Raw genomic sequence first — 18,305 nt, forward strand, 5'->3', positions numbered from 1 at the left:
GTCTCCTCTTCTCCAGGCTGAAACAACCAAGTGATTTTAACCACTCCTCATACAGCTTCCCCTCCAAACCCTTCACCAGCTTTGTGTCCCTCTTCTGGACACTCTCCAGTATCTTTATATCCTTTTTATCCTGTGGCACTCAGAGCTGCACACAGTGCTCCAGGTGAGGCCGCACCAGTGCAGAGCAGAGCGGAACATTCTCGTCCCTGCCCGGCTGGCAATGCTGTGCTTGGTGCACTCAGGACACAGTTGGCCCTCTTGGCTGCCAGGGACACTGTTGGCTCATGTTCAACTTGCTGTTGACCAGAACCCCCAGATCCTTCTCCATGGGGCTGCTTTCCAGCATCTCATCCCCCAGTCTGTATGTACAGCCAGGGTTGCTGTGTCCCAGGTGCACCACCAGGGGCTCACTGGCCACCAAGGGCTGGTGACTGAGCATCCTTCTTTGTTTAGGCAGGCTCAAATCTAAACCCATATGTGCATTTCTGAAGGTAAACAGTCTTTTGAGACTCAAGTCGGGAATGGGCATGAGGAATTAACCGATGCTAAGTTCACACCTGATGAAATGTGTGCAAAAGATGCATCTGTGCTGTGCTTAATTTTACTGCTCTTAACAGAAATTTTGTCCTCTCTTTGCCCCAAAGCAGGGAGTGCTGTAACAAAAAGGAAGGAGAAGTAAGCCTGGAGACCATTCCTAAACAAGCTGAAGAGTATCTGAAATTATCTGTAGGAATATAAATATGTATAACATAACATGCAAACTCATTTTGTATGTCACTGAAATACACCAAGAAAGTTAAATACAACACCTGTTTAAAAAGTCGTAACGGACCTATACGGATATTGAATACAGAAAGTGAAAACAAACGATGTACATGTGTGTGTGAGAAAGATGCGATTATATAAACACATTTTAAACATCTGGTTTTCAGTTTGATTTGTGGATTGTCTCTTGTGAAAGTTGCCTTGAGTTTTTTAAGCAGTCTTGGAATAATGGATCATAGTGTTTCCCAGGAACCAGGATTTGCTTAGCACTGACGCGATGTTATCTTAGAAGGATGACAAATTATAGATAGAAGTAAATAAAATAAATGAGGATCACATGATAAAACACAGGCCCTGCCATCTAAAAAAGAGTAGGTATAACTGATAGGTATTTGTACCTAGTTTAGAAGTCTCTATGAGAAGGAAAACCAAAGCCTGGAAAACTCTTAGTGAATCCAAAAGGGGATAGACAGGTGAGCTGTGTGTGTGCACATACGCTTCATTTTGAATCACTTTAGCAAACTTCAAAAGATATTTTTTACAAACTCCGTTTTATTAAAACAAAATGTTGGAGGTGGTTTTGCAGCCAGAAACTTCTTAAATACATATCCAAGTCTGTGCTGCCTTAACCTTTAAGAAATATAGGCCTTACTTCAGCGAAGTGTTTAAGCATGTGGATTGTTCAGTACTTGTCCTGGCTTCACTTGAATTACTTTTTTCCTTGAATTTGGAGACACAGTTAAATCTCCTGAAAGCTAGAATTTCAAGCAGCCAGTCCTCCCTTGATTAAGTTACATTAAACCGCAGCTTGCAAGCTGTTCAGTAACTTGCTCAAAAATGTAAATGTGTAGGTTTATGCTCCTCCTGGTATAAATTTTGTTAAGCACCTCGGTCAAATACTGTCCTTTAGGATGTCTTGTGCCAAGGGCTGTCATGGGAAGCGCTTCCCGCAGCCGTAGCCCTCTGACAGCACATCGAGTGGTTTTCTAATGCCTGTGTGGGAACCAACAGTGCATGGCCAAAGAAACAGACTGTGCAGAGGGAAAGGAAATGGAAAAACAAAACAAAACAAACAAAAAAAAACAAACAAAAGCAGCCCCAAACCCCACAAACCCAACAACCACAAACAAAAAACCCAACTTTCAGCATTTACATGTCAGCCAGTGCTTTTGAGTTTTTCAAGACATGACAGAGATGCCAGTCTTGGGAAAAAATAGTATTTCACTTCTTCTTTTGGTGCAAGTTCCTCCTGGCTTGTCCTGACTGATGATTGCACAATTCTTAATAAAATGTAGTATTGTTGCAATATTTAATGGCTACTTTTCTCTCTTGGATTATTTTTTACAGTGGCCCTTTAATTCTGCATTTTCAAGTGTTCAGAAAAGAGGAATAGCAAGTTCACTAGTTAAATATACCATGAGAACGTGTAACTCCCATAAGGTGTTAAATAGTCAAAATATTTTCTGTCTGCGCTTTGTGTGAGGCTCAGATGGTGTTGACTTTCTTAGGACCAAGTCAGAGAAAAATGTAGAGGATGAAAACAAATGTGTTTGATTTTTCCCTAGGTATTCAATCACATTAAGTGCAGAGTAGCCGAAAATCTTCATAGCATAGCTCCATATTTACACAACACACTGTTCGCCTTTGGTTTGCTTCTGAGTCTCATATAACGCTGGAGTGGATGAATGAAAGCAGAAGTGGAAGCAGAGTTTCTGTTGCGATTGGAAAGGACGTAACAGATGGAGGGAAGAGGAAATCTCTGGTCTTTCCAGTCTGCATTTTCTCTTTGCTGTATGGTCACTATAATGGGATGTGTTCCCACCTGGGTCTCTGCAGGTTGTGGAAACTGTAGTAGTTCCATTGACGATTGCACCTTATTGTAGTTCTGTTATATTGTTTATTCTCCTCTCTCTTTTTCAGGTAAGATTTTCATTTTTTGTTCCTTTAAGGAGGTTGGTTTAACATTTCTACACTCCACTGGTGTAAAAGGACATACACATAGCTTCACTGGAGTTGGCTAAGCCACACTGAAACGTGTCAGCAAAGGTCCCGACCCATTCTGTGCGTGCAGATGCTTAGGAACAAACCTCCTCTGTTTAAACATCATTTCAGCTTTAATGGAAAATTTCTCAATAATGTAAAGTACAATGGAAAAGTCATAGCTGTATATGCTGTTAAAAAGTGGAATTTGCCATTTTCCTGATTTGCTGTTGATGTCAGCCGGATCTGAAATTGTCCTGCAAATATGACTGATGAAAGGTCTGCTTATTTGAAAGTACTTATTAAATAGCCTGCTTAGCCATCAGTGTGAAACATTTTATTTAAGTACTGAGCTTGGTTTTGAGTTGAAAAGAGGCACAGTGAGCTCTGAGCACTGCACAGGTTTGCCCCAGCAGCTTCCTCTGATTCCTTATGTCCTACCAACCACCTCCAAACTCATTGTCCACCAAGGTAGAAAAGGGCTTTTGCGGTGATAGAAAATGCTCACTTAGAGCAATCAAGAGACATCAGTATCTTCTTATTCACTTGAGACCTTAAGGGAGGACTTGAACCTCATGAATGGCACTACATTTTAAATTTTAAGATCTGGATGAACTCTGTAAGCGTTTCAGTGTCCTGTAATGTTATTAAAATAATATCTTTCTGTCTGAAGAAGCAGTGGTTGCCGAAAGTTTCTTCAGCACTGTTGGGTTTGTAACTAGTTTAGCAGAAATAATGAAGATGTGCAAAATAAATCCTCTTTTAATAAAAAAGTTAATTTTCAAGAACATAAATGTATTTATTCTTTTAAGAATCAGAAGTATATGATATCTGATACAAAGGTGTAACAATAAGAGAATTTCCTTGGATGACAAGGTGTTGCTGCACATCTGTTGAGCATCTCTAAGCTGGGGAAAGAAATTAAAATGCTGAAAGTAGAAGGCATCAAAACTGAGGATTTATAAACCAAAATCAAAAGTTATAAGGCTGAAAATGTGAATGCAGTTATGGACCTGCTCTTATAAATATAAAAGAAACTCAGGCCTCTAGAGAAAAAGCTTGGGAAATTAGACCAGCATCCATCTGTAGTCATTACAGTGTAGTTACCACAATGTTAAGAGCCAAGAGAAATATGTGCTACAGGGGTTGTGTGTGTTACACTTGCTAAACTGTACATATTTTAGAATAAAATAACCTCATATGAAATGGTTATTAGTTGTATAGAGCACTTCAAAGGGCTGAAATTTGGGAATAATAGTATTTTAAAGACTGTTCTAAAATCGTAATGCAGCTTTTTCTGATAGAAGATACTACCTGTGTAAAGGCTTTGTGTTTGGTTGCTGTTGTTGGTTTTTTGTCTGTATGTGAGGTTTTTTCCTTATTTTCTACTTTCTCCTCTGTGAAGTTGGGATGTTTGGGTGAGAGATGGGGAAAATATCTTAAATATGTTCTGCAGTTGTATTTGATTTGAATGCAAATGACTGGATTTGAATACAAGTAACCAATCAGTCAATCCTGTGCTGTGTTTTGAGACAAAAACGTGTTTTTCAGTAACACTGGCTTAACAAAATTGGGGGAGGGGGGAAAAGCAGCAGGCTGCATTTGACAGTGCCTGCAGGGCAGAGAAGGTGCCCCAAGGAGTGTGAGAAGCATCTCTGCAGATTTGGACCACCTGGGATACTCAGCTTTAAGCTTCAGGGTCTGAGGTAGCCTCTAGGTCCTGCAGGTCAGGGTAGAGGATGAGGTGGGGCCGGGGTGCTGAGTTGTTCACACCTGCCCATGGTGCCCAGTCTCACACTGTTCTCCAAAGCAGTAGGTGCTGAGACTGATGGTGACACTGGTACCCTTTGATACGGGCTTCTCCGGTACATAGACCTCGTGTCTGATCCAGTTCTGCAAGCCCTGGCTAGACTCATTAGCTAGAATCCATTAGTAGGTGATGAGATATTCACAGACCTGGTTTCAGCCTACCTGTGCCACTGAATTGGGAGACAGCAAGCCAAGGGTTGGATGGCTGGGGAATGAGTGGGTTCTCCTCCAAGTCCACTTCTCTTTCTTCCTTTTTTTCCTAAAATAATCTTCTCCCTAAACATGTAGCTGTCTGCTGTTTGCCTTCACTCCATAGAAGTAAATGTATCCTGGCTTTTAAAAGCTGGATGTGCAGCTTCTCTATAATAGTTTTCAGTGAGCTGCAGATGCCCATGCTATGCAAAAGCTGTACGATCAAGAAGAACTTAACCGCGTTTCTCTTGTATAGCCTGTGGGTATTTTTAATTTTCCCAAATGTCTGAAGACATCCGAGTTGCCTCATCTGTGTTACAATTGAGACTTTAAACAGATAATTGACAACACAGACATACCAAGGTTTTTAACCTCAGAAGACTGTTAGAACGGCATATAAAGTGTTGGCAGACAGTGCTCTCTTTTCCTGCTCCAGAAAAGAAGGGAAGCAGGTATATGAAATGCTAATAATCTCAGTGTGGTTTTGAATAGACTAGACTTGGGAACCTTGAGTATTTTTCCTTTTCCTTTTTAACTGCAATTTTGTTATTGTATTGCTTCCCCCATCTCTGCTAAATATGGCTTTTGAAATGTAAATCATATCATGTTCTCAGAGATGCATATGACACCCTCAGCACTGTTCCTTTTTGCACTTCAAAGAGCTGTGTGGTCACACTTTGCATCTCAGCAAAATCGCAATATTTGCCTTCTGAAGATCTCCTTTAATGTGTACAATCAATCCCTGATAATGTGTTTTGGATTTTTGTTCCCTGGAGACTGTTAATTTTAATGTTGCTACAGGTCATCAGGAAACATAATCTCTTCTTTTTTTAATTTCTCAGTGAGCGTGCCTGAGGGGAGAGGAGCACAAGAGAGGAGAGACAATTGAACATCACTAGTGGCCGAGGCCTGAAAAAAATGGTCCTGGATGAACAGAGGATTAGAACTTAATTGTAAAAGGGAAATAAAGTCTTGGCAGGCGATTTGCTTCATTTCCACATTCATCATGGCCCAGATCCTCTGGCTGGCTGGTTGATGGGACTGTCCAGCGCTTCCTACTTGAATCCAGCACAGATCCCCTCTGCCTACGGATCGGAAGACCTGGGATTGCGTGGGAACTGGATGGTGCCAAATATGGGAATGGAAAGAGAAATGGACTCTGACGAGCTAAGATGGAAGTGACTTGACAGCTCCAAGCTCAGCAGTTGTCTCCAGTAAGGACAGGTTAAGCCGGGAATCTCAAGCTTTGCTGGGAGAGCAGTATGCAGGAAGCTGGTTTTCAGGCCACAAATGCTTTCACAGGTAAGGACTTCTAGTTCACCTCATAGTTTTGGGGCAGTTTACTGGTGGTTAGAAAATAAAATGGATAGGTCCTGGCTGTCGTTAGTGCCTTATGGCACTTTCAGTTTAAATAGTATTTTAAAACAGTTCACCTGAGGAAGAGTTCAGCACCGGTATTAACAGTGAATAACACAGTTATCTGGATTTTAGGCCCTCTTAAACAACGCCACAAGCCTTAGGGAAGGTGTATCTCAGCTTTCCTCATTACAGAACTCATTAACAGCTTAACAACAAGTGGCCTCCTGGGTCAGTATAAAATGTAGTCTGTTAAGTTGCTCTTATGTTCAACACAGGAGTTTGGTGAGGGTGCAGGATGGATATGGTTCTTATCAGGAGGCTTCTCAGGAACACGCCAGCGCTGAGCTTTTCTTGTCAGCCGAAGCACACCTCTGGGCAGAACTTGCCGGGTACCTTCTACTTGTACTCCCTCCCACCCCACACCATTCACACGCTGCAGTGCTTGAACTGACAAAACTGGAGGGTTTTGGTGTTTCACCTGAGTCTAATTTATTTCCCTGTAGGTATGCTGAAAATAATGTAATGAGGAGGAGGATGCCAAGGTGGTGTGTCTCTGAGGAAAGCTCCCTCTAGTGTGAAGTCTGCTGGAGTTCATCCAGGGCTTTCCCTGCCTGGACTGCTTTCTGTTTTGAGAGGTGGGAGAAGGAAGCAGGGATCAGAAGATCCTGCTGCTTTGTTTCCACATCTGCTGGCCAGTTGAGACCCTGCAAGAAATGGGTAGAAAATCAACTGGGTATTCCTTTTGCTTTAGTAGGTCTAGATAGTGGATTAGTACCACAGTGAAAATAAATGTCTGAGACGTTTACAGTTCCAATTTAAAATTTTTGCCTTTAGCAGAAGTTTACTGGATTGTGGGTTGGAAGTACAGGAAGATAATTTTCTGTCTCAGGCTGCTTTACCCTGGGCTGCTTGCTGTTTTAGGAGCTAATCCCAGGAAGGAACGGCAAAACTGTTCATCTCCCCATGGGCAGGCTCCCACTTTGTCCTTTCCCAAAGCAGGTCCACCTTCAGAAGCTGGTCCCAGCCTTCCAGCTGTGGTGGGGTGGCAGCTCTGTCTCTGGCTGTCCACACCAGCACATCAGTGTGGAGCAGTAGTGCAGTTCCAAACTGTCTCCGTTGCCTGGCCTTGCTTTGATTTATAGCACGGTTTGCCTGCATGTCAGTGAGACCTGTCTTGAAGGAGAGGAAACGGGAAGCTTTTCTCCACATGTGCCCCAATGCTGATGGGAGATGTGAGGCCTGGGACCACCGCAGGGCCCTTCTGCCTCTGCCTGGGCAGCAGCGAACTCTGACAGCTCCCTGCTGTCGTTCTTGTCCCATCTGCGCATCTTCTATCTCGCTGCTCTCTGCCAGCCCTCAGCTCATTCCTTGGAGTTTGTACCACTCCTTTGCTCGCCGCCAAAATTCCTACCCTGTGCCTCTTTGTTCCCTTCCTTACCTGCCCTGCCTTCTGTGGCTCTCCCCTTTGCTAAGAACCCTGTTACCTTTAGTACCCTTGCAATATTATGTTATTTTGTTTCTAGCTTCACACTTTTCTGCTACAGCATCTGGTACCCCTTAGCTCCCCGCAGGCAGGGGTTGTTGGCACTGTGATCAGGGTGCTCAAGCAGCAGGATGTCAGAAAGCTGGTAACCTCATGACTGCTGTTGGGTGGAAGAGACTATGACTCTGCGTAAAACTCAGGGAGATGAAAGTGGGGTCCCTGGAGGCCTAAGACAACAGGGAGATTGTGGTGGCAGCACAGCAGGTTCAGACCTTTTCTGGAGACTTTTAATAGTGTGAAGGTTGCTTGGTCTCGTAAAGAATTCTTATATTCTTTTGGAGTTGCCATCAGATAAAGATATTAATAAGCATTTTCAAATCTTGTTAGCTGTACTAAAGAATTATTAAACATTGAGGTAAGTTGCACCGTATGTTCAGGAGACTTGTAAAGTAAACAGGCAGGAGGCTTGTAAAAGAAACAGGTTGAAATATCGTGGCTTTCATATGAGGAAAAGGCAAGGACTTCCATTTCTTCCAACTCGTATTAAATCGATATCTCTATTTGCTTTTTAGAGATCTACCTTGTATGTATTTCTTAGAGAAATTCATCAGAGTGCGTTTCTCTAAGAGTTGCAATAGAAGTGTAACGGCAGGTGCACATGGTTGCTCCTGATCCTTGCCATATTGCTTGCTTTATGGGAATGCCAGTTTAGCTGTAGGAGAAAACAGTAGCTGCTAGCGGCAGAGGGGGCATGACCACATGCAGAAGGGAGCTAATTTGTACAGAAAAAGCTTTGATATCTGAGACCTGTGCAGTGTCAACACTGAATCTAGCCATGCTAAGTGATTGCAGCTATTGCAACGATCGGAGTAATCATTTCAATTTACAGCTGAAGAGTGCTGGCAAAAGATGCCTACGAGGACAGTGCCCCTGTGTAGCTACCTTCGGAGTATTTCATAAACCTCCTTTCCACCTTGCTATTCACTGTGACCTGGAAAGGCTTACAGTTAAGGCTGCAAGATATTTTGCTCCTGTCTGTACGCTCATTTCTCTGGCTCAGATGCCAAAGCTGCCTTTTTTTGCAGGTGGCTCTTGTTCCAAGAGATGGGCTCATCTAATCACTTTATCATATATTACCAAACAGTAGCTTATGGTAAAAGCTTTTTCACTTTACTGGCTAAATACTTATTTCAGTAGATCACACAAGTATAATAGGTTCAGGATTACAGAATGTAGAAAAGGCAATGGAAGGGAAGTGCTTCTAGGCTTGATTAGGAAAGAGATGGCTAAGTCTATGATAGTAAAGCGCAATTTGAATGATAGCAATCATGAAAGAGTGAGCTCATCATTTTTCAGAAGATGAGAAGAGAAAATTTGAGAATAAAAGCAATACTATGCAAGAAAGTAGATTTCATTCAGCTCATAGAACTGATACATAAGATTTCCTGGGAAAGAAACCTAAGAAATCCAGGAAGACTGGCAGTTGCTAAAGGAATGAACTTTTTCTTTTCCAGTCACAATAAAGAATATTAAAAGCACAAATAAAAGGTGCCCAAATAAAAACATGTAAGAAGCCATGCTAGTCCCAGCCAGCATGGTTTCATGAGGGGAAAGTCCTGCCTGTTTAATAAACTGAATTTCTTTCTACAACAAGGTTACCCTCCTACTTGACCAAGGGAAGCCTGTTGATGTGATCATTTTGGATTTCAGCAAAGCCTTTGATACTGTGTCTCACAGTATCCTCCTGGACAAGATGTCCAGCATGCAGCTGGATAAACACACAATGCAGTAGGTGAGCAATTGACTGATGGGCTGCGCTCAAAGGGTTCTAGTAAATGGGGCAGTGTTGGGCTGGAGACAAGTCACTTGCAGGGTTCCACAGGGCCAGCATTCTTCAATGTCTTTATAAATCACTTAGACTCAGGACTTGAGGGATTGCTTAACAAGTTTGCTGATGACGCAAAATTGGGAGGAGCTGTCAAGAGCTGCAGAGAGTCCCTTCAGAGGGATCTGGACAGATTGAAGAACTGGCCAATCACCAACCTCATGACGTTCAAGAAGGGCAAGTGCTGGATTTTGCACCTAGGACACAGCAACCCTGGCTGTACATACAGTCTGAGAAACGAGATGCTAGAAAGCAGCTCTGCGGGGAAGAATCTGGGGGTTCTGGTTAATGGCAGGTTGAACATGAGCCGACAGTGTCCCTGGCAGCCAGGAGGGCAACCCTCCCAGCCGGGCAGGGAGGAGATTGTCCCGCTCTGCTCTGCACTGGTGCGGCCTCACCTGGAGCACTGTGTGCAGCTCTGGGTGCCACAGGATAAAAAAGATGTTATGCTACTGGAGAGTGTCCAGAAGAGGGTCACAGAGTTGGTGAAGGGTTTGGAGGGGAAGCCGTATGAGGAGCGGCTAAAGTCACTGGGTTTGTTCAGCCTGGAAAAGAAGAGACTGAGGGGAGACCTCGTGGCGGCTACAGCTTCCTCACAAGGGGAGGAAGAGGGGCAGGCACTGATCTCTTCTCTTTAGTGATCAATGACAGAACCCAAGGGAATGTCAGGAAGATGTGCTGGGGGAGGTTCGGCTTGGACATTAGGAAAAGGTTCTTCCCCCAGAGGGTGGTGGAGCACGGAACAGGCTCCCAGGGAGGTGTCACAGCCCCAAGCCTGACAGTGTTCAAGACGAGACTGGACAATGCCCTCAGACACGTGGTGTGAATTTTGGGGTTGTCATATACAGGGACAAGAGTTGGACTCGATGATCTTTGTGGGTCCCTTCCAACTCAGGACATTCTATGAGACAAAATTGCATGATCTGAAAATTGAAGACTCATACAGGAGTGTAGAAGAACATTAGAAAGATGCCAGGGCCAAATCAGGTAGGCCGAGGCACAAAACAAAGTACAACTAAGAAAGGACATAGAAACAAGGAAACATGCTATGTTCTCAGTAGTAACAAGAGGAAAACTGAATTTCGGGACTCCTAGTTCAGAGGGAATGCCAGAACCCATGTTGTGATAGTGCAGATAGGAGCAATTATTTAATGACATTTTTTACATCATTCTTTGCTAAAAAAGGTGATGTGTAATCAGGGGGCAAGAAAAGGATTGCTACCTTGAGAAAGGTAAGAATTCCAACTGGAGCAGGAACAGAACTGATTATAAACTAATGAGATAGGATAATAGGTCTCTTAGAACAAGCTGAAGCTTATTAAATTATCTCTGCAACACAGGGTAAAATAACTGAAGCAATGTCTGAGCAATTAGTGGTTACACTTGAGAACATTTGGATGACAGTCCAAGCTTGAAGAAGCTGTGAAAGAGCAAACACTGCACTTATGTGTAAACTTTCCTGAGGTTGGGTTTTTTGTTTTGTTTTGGGTTTTTTCCCTTTGGAGTAGATAGTTTATCTTAAATTCTTGGGGAAAAACGTCTGAATCAAATAATGAACTAATTTTTTTTTTTTTAATAAGTAGCCTGTGTTTACTAATATAATAAATGAATTTGCAATTTTTTTTTTTTTCCCAGAAGGTACCTTGTCAGTGGAACTAATTCCTCTGTAAGTAGAGAAACAGTGCCTCTTGATTTTTAGAAGGCTTTTCAGCCTTTCACAAACTAGTTGGCAATATGGGCTATGAAGTGGGTACACAGTTGGCTGGAAAACTCTTATTGGAATAATTGCTAGAAGGATATGTCAAGTGGGATTCTACCCTGGATTGCCTGAAAATATTCAATATTTTAATTAATGACTTACATGATAGAATCTGCATACAGAATTTCCGGATGACACCAACCAGGGAGAGGGTGTAAACCGTCTGAGCACAGGATTAGAATTCAAAATTAATGTGGTATATTGGAGAACTGGTCTAAAATAAATATGACGCAGTTCATCAAGGACAAGTTCTGAATTGTGGTTGGGCATGAATAATCAGCCGTGCAAATCAAAATGTAGAACAACAGGTGAGGCAGCAGGTCTGCAGAAAACAGATGGGCAGTTGCAAGAGATCAGAAAATGGCTGTGAATCAATGCTACTATACCATAAATGTCACGCTAGAATATATGGAAAGGAGTCTGCATGTAAGACATGCAAAATAATTTTTCCACTCTACTTAGCATTTGTGTGACTTGTGCACTATTTCTGCTCTGAGCAGTGCTCTTCAGGTCCATTGGAAGCATCCAGAGAGGGGTAAAAGGAAAGGCCAGAGGTCTAGGCAACATGACCCTTGAGAACTGAAAAAACAGTCATTTTCAGACTAGAGCAGTAATTCTCAAACTTTCTGAAGATTGTTTTCCTAGGTTCCCGTGAAGCAGTGGGGATTTGTGCCAGCGCATGTGTCTCATGCACTGAGCTGCGTGGCAAGATGTTGGCCATGATACAGTGGCACTTTGGTGTGATGGTCAGAAGGACCACCTGGCTTGCACACCTCTGAGCTGCCATGAAGTACTTCACCTTCTGCCTCAGCCTCTCTCAGTGCTGCGCTGGTGCCGGGATAACCATGGTGGGGCTCTTCTCGGTGACAACCAATGATAGGACAAGGGGCAATGGGTACAAACTGGAACACAGGAGGTTCCACTTAAATATGAGAAGAAACTTCTTCTCAATGAGGGTGACAGAGCACTGGAACAGGCTGCCCAGGGGGGTTGTGGAGTCTCCTTCTCTGGACACATTCGAAACCCACCTGGACACATTCCTGTGTGATCTTTCTGGGTGAACCTGCTTTAGCAGGTTAGTTGGACTAGATGATCTCCAGAGGTCCCTTCCAATCCCTAACATTCTGTGATTCTGTGATCCCGGACAGCCAAGGTCCATTTTTTAGATTAGCTACTTTCCTTCACCAGTGTGTGTTTTGAGTGCTGGTTTAGGAGAAAAGTGTGGTGATGAAATCAGCTCTCCATCATTGGGGAGCCTGTGGCACAGGGACATCCAGGGTGATCAAAGGATAAGGGGAATGCTATGACATGGATTAGGAATCTGTGAGTTGCCTCCTGACCTTGCAAGGACAGCTTAGGTCCATCAGGATTTTGTTAGTTCTGTCTCAGCACAGGCTCTGTCAGACCTGGGCTGACTCGGAGGCATTCCTGCCCTCTGACTCTCAGCACTGCTGGAGGGATTATTAGCTCTGGCAATACGGAAAGCAGAATAAATAGTAAAGAGGTTGCTCTCTGCAGTGGGTCCCTGCCCTTCAGTCTAGCACTGACTTTTCCTGTCACCTTCTCGTCCCATTCTGTCATAGCTTCATATCTTCTCCCTCACACCTTTCCCTATGGAAGTGATGGCACCCTCAGATCTTTCCACAATCCTTTGCAGTCTTATGTCTCAAGGTAATTGTTGTCAAAGCTTGACATTGGGCCTCGTCCAGAGAGGCCGAGTTACTCCCGAGGAGCAACTTGGCTTGGCCACTACTGCCCCAGGACCTGCTTCACAAGAGAAGCTGAACTAATTTATTAGGATATCCTCATGCTCATGGAAACGCAGCTTGGTGGAGCTTCTCCCGTCCTACCACCTCTGCTCTGTATCCCCCTGGCACTCAGGTCGTCTGTTAGGTTTCCTGTCCTGTGTTTCACGTTTTCCCAACCTTTCCTTGCTACTTCCCCCATCAGTGACCAAATCCCCTCTTTCTGTACTACAGCTCCTCCATGCCTCCCTGTTTGTACGTCTGGTCTCACTTCTCCTCCAGATTCCCTACCCTTCCAGTAATCTTCTTGCTTTTCACTGCTTTCCTTCACCGTCTCTTGTTTCCAGAACTCTCCCACTTCCAGACCAGCTCCCTACAACTTAATTCCAGGTTGTCTAGAAGCCGCTTCCCCTCTTTTCTAGACTCAGCCCTCCTTTTCCTCACCTGCTCTTCTCTGGGGTGAAAACCTTTCCCAACCTCACATCTCTTCCACAGTGACTTCTGCTGGTTTGTGTGGGACCTTTCTTGCAGGAAGGTGACTTGAGATCCTACCACTCAGTTTGGCTCCTCTCCCCGCATCTTGTTTTGCTTAACTGCTGGCATTTTGGGTGGAGGTGTCTCTGGCATGGGGGTGGTAGTTCCAGAATAGGGAGGCTCCTTGAGGGGATTACATGGGAGAGGATATAAATTGCTCCAGCAGATTGAATATGACCCAGTTGGCCATTATTCATTTAGAGAATGGAGTAGTGAGGGAAAATGTGATAACCGTTTAAAAGTATATGGAAATTTCATGTAAAGAGGAAGGTAGAAGAAACTGTTTTCCAGTTCTGCTGGGATAGAGCAAGAAGTAACAGACAAGCTTAGTGTGGTGGGGAGGTTGAGGTTAGACGTTAGGAAAATCTTTCTAATGGTAAGAATAGTTAAGAACTGCAGCCGATTGCCTGGGGAGGTTGCAAAGTCTGCATCACTGAAGGTTTTTAAGAGCCAAGTTAGACAAATATCTGTCAGGAATGGTTTATGTATAGTTGATCTTGCCCTGGGGCAGGGGAATGGACTTCATGAGATCACTTCCAGCCTCACTTTTCTGTGATTCTATTATTGCTGGTTCCCCGGATAATAAATATACATTTTTAAAGTTAGTAACCCACTTGCACTACTCTGTTTTCTCAGTGATTAAGTAGATTCTGTTGAGCTCTTAGGATAATTGATAAAGGAGAGATGAGTTTTATGTGTTTAAAGTCTTGACTCTTTTTTGCTGGAGTATAGCTCCATTGCATTCCTTCTAGCCTGGCCGCCTTCTTTAAACATCTTATTTTGGGGGGTGCGACATATGTTTCTATGTCTGTGCAACTTGCATAGAAATATTTTAATATTACAGAAATACTACATCCATTCTTTTGTTTCACAGTATGTGAGTACTTTAAGAAAAGCTTTTACCACTCTTAGGAAGCGTATTTGAAAGGTAATTATAAGGATAATCAAAAATAGGGCAAAGCCAAAACAACTGCACTTTGAGGTTGTTTTCTTTATTATGAATAAAACTGCAATTTACTTAGCATCGAATATATAACTGGTGCTGAAGGTAACCTTCTTCCTCGGAATTGTAATTGAGGCTCTGTGTAAAACCGAGCAAAACAGGTTTGAAATGTCTTCTAATGAGTATACAACGTAATTAATATTAAAAGCAGTTGAAAACTCATTTATACATTAACACAGGTCTCCCACATTGCTGCTGACATTATTTGCATGATTTTCCATTAGAGATAAACACTTAATTAAAAAAATACAATGTGAATATGCAGCAGAGCATTCTCATCCTCCTCTGTTCCAGCTTTGTTTTCATCTGCCCCTTGAAGCTAGTCTGGCCTTCCTAAAATCTCCGCAATTTTCTTAGCAAACGCATTCTTGTTTTATGAATTTTCAAGGTTACTATGTAACGCACAGACAACTCTTACTGTCTCTTGGTTCTTAGGAGAAACAGATTACTTTTTGCAATACCCCTTACTCAGCACGCACATAGTAATGGATCACATTCCATTGTATTCCTTTAGATATTTTATTTAGAGTGTGCAGTTTTTGGAGTACAGATAATACTCTCAGCAAAAATACATGGAAGAAGATATAACCTTAGTTTCTCATGAGTTTGCTATCTAAATCTGTTACACTCAGTATAGTAATGCATAGCTTGGAAGTCTCCTCTTCAGGGTTAAATGCTTTAATAGAATTATAGGAGAGCAAGAAACTGTGAAAATCAACTCACGAGCAGAGGTGCCATGTGAGAGCGATAGCTTTTGGTCACAACCTAGACCTTCTGTTGTCCTGAAGATCAGTGATTAGAACAACAGTGCTTTCTGCTTTGGGTCGTTCTTCTAATCCAGGAGGTCAGCTTTTGAGCCCAAACTTTGTGTAGGTGAAACACTGTGTTTTCTCCTTTCTTTCCTTTCACCCCGAGAAAATGCATTGTTCTCTCCAAAAATCTGTTTGAAGGGCTGTTTAATCTGTAACTGGACAGGTATGGTCTTTGCTAATTGAACTGTGGCAGTTAGTACGCAAGCAGAGGGGCATTTTACACAGGCCAAGAATTTTATATTTTAAATGCTTCTCCCTTCAAATTTTTATTTGACTGGAACAGAAGACGTTTTTGCCTGTCTACTTCATTTGGTGAACTACTACATACTTGCCCACTAGCTAGGGAGAAAAATAGCAGAATTTGAGTGGCAATCACGTCCAGAAGGTGTCCTGGCTGTGTGAAGCCACCTGGAGCTCAGGGAATGTGGAGGCAAAGTAAAGCAGCAAAGAAGTCAAGAGGACTCCAGAGAAATGCCGTAGTATGGTGTCCTGTGAAACACCTTTAGAGTCACTGGACTCGGAAAAGGATCCTCCACGGACCTGGTCCCCTTGTTCTTCTGACAGTTAGTGCAGAACCCAAACGAAGGGCTGTTGAATTGTGCAGGCCCGGCTGAAAGATGGTTTAAATTTAGAGAAACGTCACGGGCAATGCTATTATTAAAATTATTTTACGAAGTAGTGCATTACTGGAAACGGCAAACTTCACCTTCCCAAAGTCATGGGAAGGAATGATCTGGCCTGTTCATGGAGGACGGTGAACCTGGATCCTCACCTTTTTAACCATTTTTAGTAGATTATATTCTTGGCTGTAGTGTTACCATTTGCAAAATTGATGGTTCTTTGGAAATATCTGTATGCCATTTCGCATTTCTTAATGGTAAATGTCGTGATGCCTTTGCATGATACAACGTAATCAGCCAAATGGCCATTCCACACTGAATGTGACAATAAATTTATCTGTAAATAGGCTGTATTTCAGTGTTTTATCATAATAAAAAGGCCAAATGGACAAAATGAATGCTTAGTCCCTCAAGTAAAACCCAGAAAATAAAAAGGCGTGAAAATTGATTGTTAAATTGGCAGTGTATATTTTCTGTTAATTCCTTTTAATTAATTAGGTAGATTTCTTTTTTTTTTTTTTTTTTTTTTAAGAGAAGAGGTGGGGTATGACATTCAGGCTACGCCTATGACTGGCTGAGGGTATTTTCGCTGCCAAAAAGGCATTTTGCATGCTGAAGGTCACGCTCCTGCTGGTGGTGCTTCACCCAGAAAACAGGCCTCCGGCTGCGGCTGTTGGAGGTGGGCAGAAATCCACATGGGGACACACACTACTTGCTGACAAACCGACCGGACACATGTCACTGGGTATGACATAACCCATGTAGGACGAGGAGGAAGAGGAGAGTGAGCAGCCCCATGCCAGCAGCGGCTCTGGGGATGCTGGGCTCAGCAGTGGGAGCATTATACACTTCAAAATGCTAAAAAAGGAAGAACAAAACTCAGATCAATACAAAGCTACTAAAGCACTTGACTGCGCCCTTTTGGAAGCAGAGGAGGTACCGTGGCCAAGTGGAAACATGAGTGGTATTAGCCAAAACCTAATTTTATTCATACAAAAATGATGCAGGATGTTCCCATGCACTTGGCTCCAGGAAGTGGTGTTTTGATTTAATAATGTGAAGTGAAATTTTGGTCTTATGTTTTGCTACTTGGTTTTCGTGTAATCTCAAGCAGGCCATTTGACTTGATACTCTTAACAATTTTCTTTTACCATGAAATAAAGAGTATGAATTAATATTTTGTTCTCTTTGTTGCATGCTGTAGCAATGCCTTTAAAAATCGGAACTTGTTGTTTGGGTAAACAAAGAAGTGAAAATAGTTGACGCTGCAGGATAAATGTTGTGGTGAAAAATCCTAGAAGTTATCGAGAAGATAATATGGTGTATACAGGGTTAAATGTTACATTTGCTTCTCTGATATTTAAACCTTTTGACTTTTTAGGAAAAGAGGACAGGATGCATGGAATTAATTTACTCCTCAGGCCTTTTTTCGTTGCTATTTGGTTTGGCTTTTGTTCAGGGCAATGCTTCTTATGGGTGGACACAGTCCTTCCTCTTTCTACGGATGCGCATGTTCCCGTGGCTGTGTCGGTGACACCTTCCGTCCCAGGGCTTGACCTTCCCCACAGAAGCACTTTGCTTTGGAAGCAACGTGGATCCAGCCCACACGCACACCACGCGGCGCCTCTCCCAGGTTTTGTCCCCAGGGACTGCCCAGCCCCTGCTCCAAACCCTTTCCAGAGGGATACTCCCACCCGCTTTCGTTTCTGCTCAGCCCTCAGCAACAGTGGATAAGCAAAATCATGGAATCATACCATAGCTTGGGCTGGAAGGGATTTTCAAAGGTCAGCTAGTTCAATCCCCCTGCAATAAACAAGGACATCTTCAACTAGTAGGATCATTACTTGCTAATAGGGTGTAGCCTTCAAGCCTTGCCAGCCTCTTACAAACACCCAAAGATCCTCTTTTCCCTGGAAGATAATACGATGTGATATCTGTAGTATTAATAATGCTTAATTTCTAATTTCTGAACAAAGGAGGCTTTGGGCAGGTGGGTTTTGGCAGTGTCTGAGGCCCAGAAACTAGGTTTTTGATATTAAAACCAAGATTCGTCTGTATCATACTTTAGTCCTTGCCTGTAGTCACCCCACTGTAACTTTACTATAAAGCTTACCCAGTAGTTTAGGCAGCTGAATACCTAAGCTTTCATTGAAAATCACCAAGACATGTTTCCCAGGGGTTAAAATAGTTCTATCTGTGTGCGGTTGGCAGGCAGGGACACTCTCCCTGCTCTTCATGACTTCGGGTTGGTTCCCACCCTCTCTTATGCCGGGATTAACAATCTGTTGACAGCGAAGGACAGATTGAGCAGTATGTCTTTCATACATTGTGGATTTTGATTTTACTTCTTAAATTTTTC

The 18,305-nt window shown here is 42.9% G+C and overlaps 1 protein-coding gene across 2 annotated transcripts in view; it reads left to right on the forward strand.

Moving 5' to 3' along the window:
• Positions 1-18,305, forward strand: part of LDLRAD4 (low density lipoprotein receptor class A domain containing 4) — a 292,433-nt gene that overhangs the window by 99,997 nt on the left and 174,131 nt on the right. For both annotated transcript variants that reach the window (XM_065829811.2, XM_065829812.2), the window contains one exon: positions 5,589-6,048. In XM_065829811.2, coding sequence (XP_065685883.1) covers positions 6,009-6,048 — 40 coding nt within the window. In that variant the 5' untranslated portion in view covers positions 5,589-6,008. The remainder of the gene's footprint in view (positions 1-5,588; positions 6,049-18,305) is intronic.

The sequence above is a fragment of the Patagioenas fasciata genome, chromosome 2 (genome assembly GCF_037038585.1).
Source record: "Patagioenas fasciata isolate bPatFas1 chromosome 2, bPatFas1.hap1, whole genome shotgun sequence".
NCBI classification, from domain to species: domain Eukaryota; kingdom Metazoa; phylum Chordata; class Aves; order Columbiformes; family Columbidae; genus Patagioenas; species Patagioenas fasciata.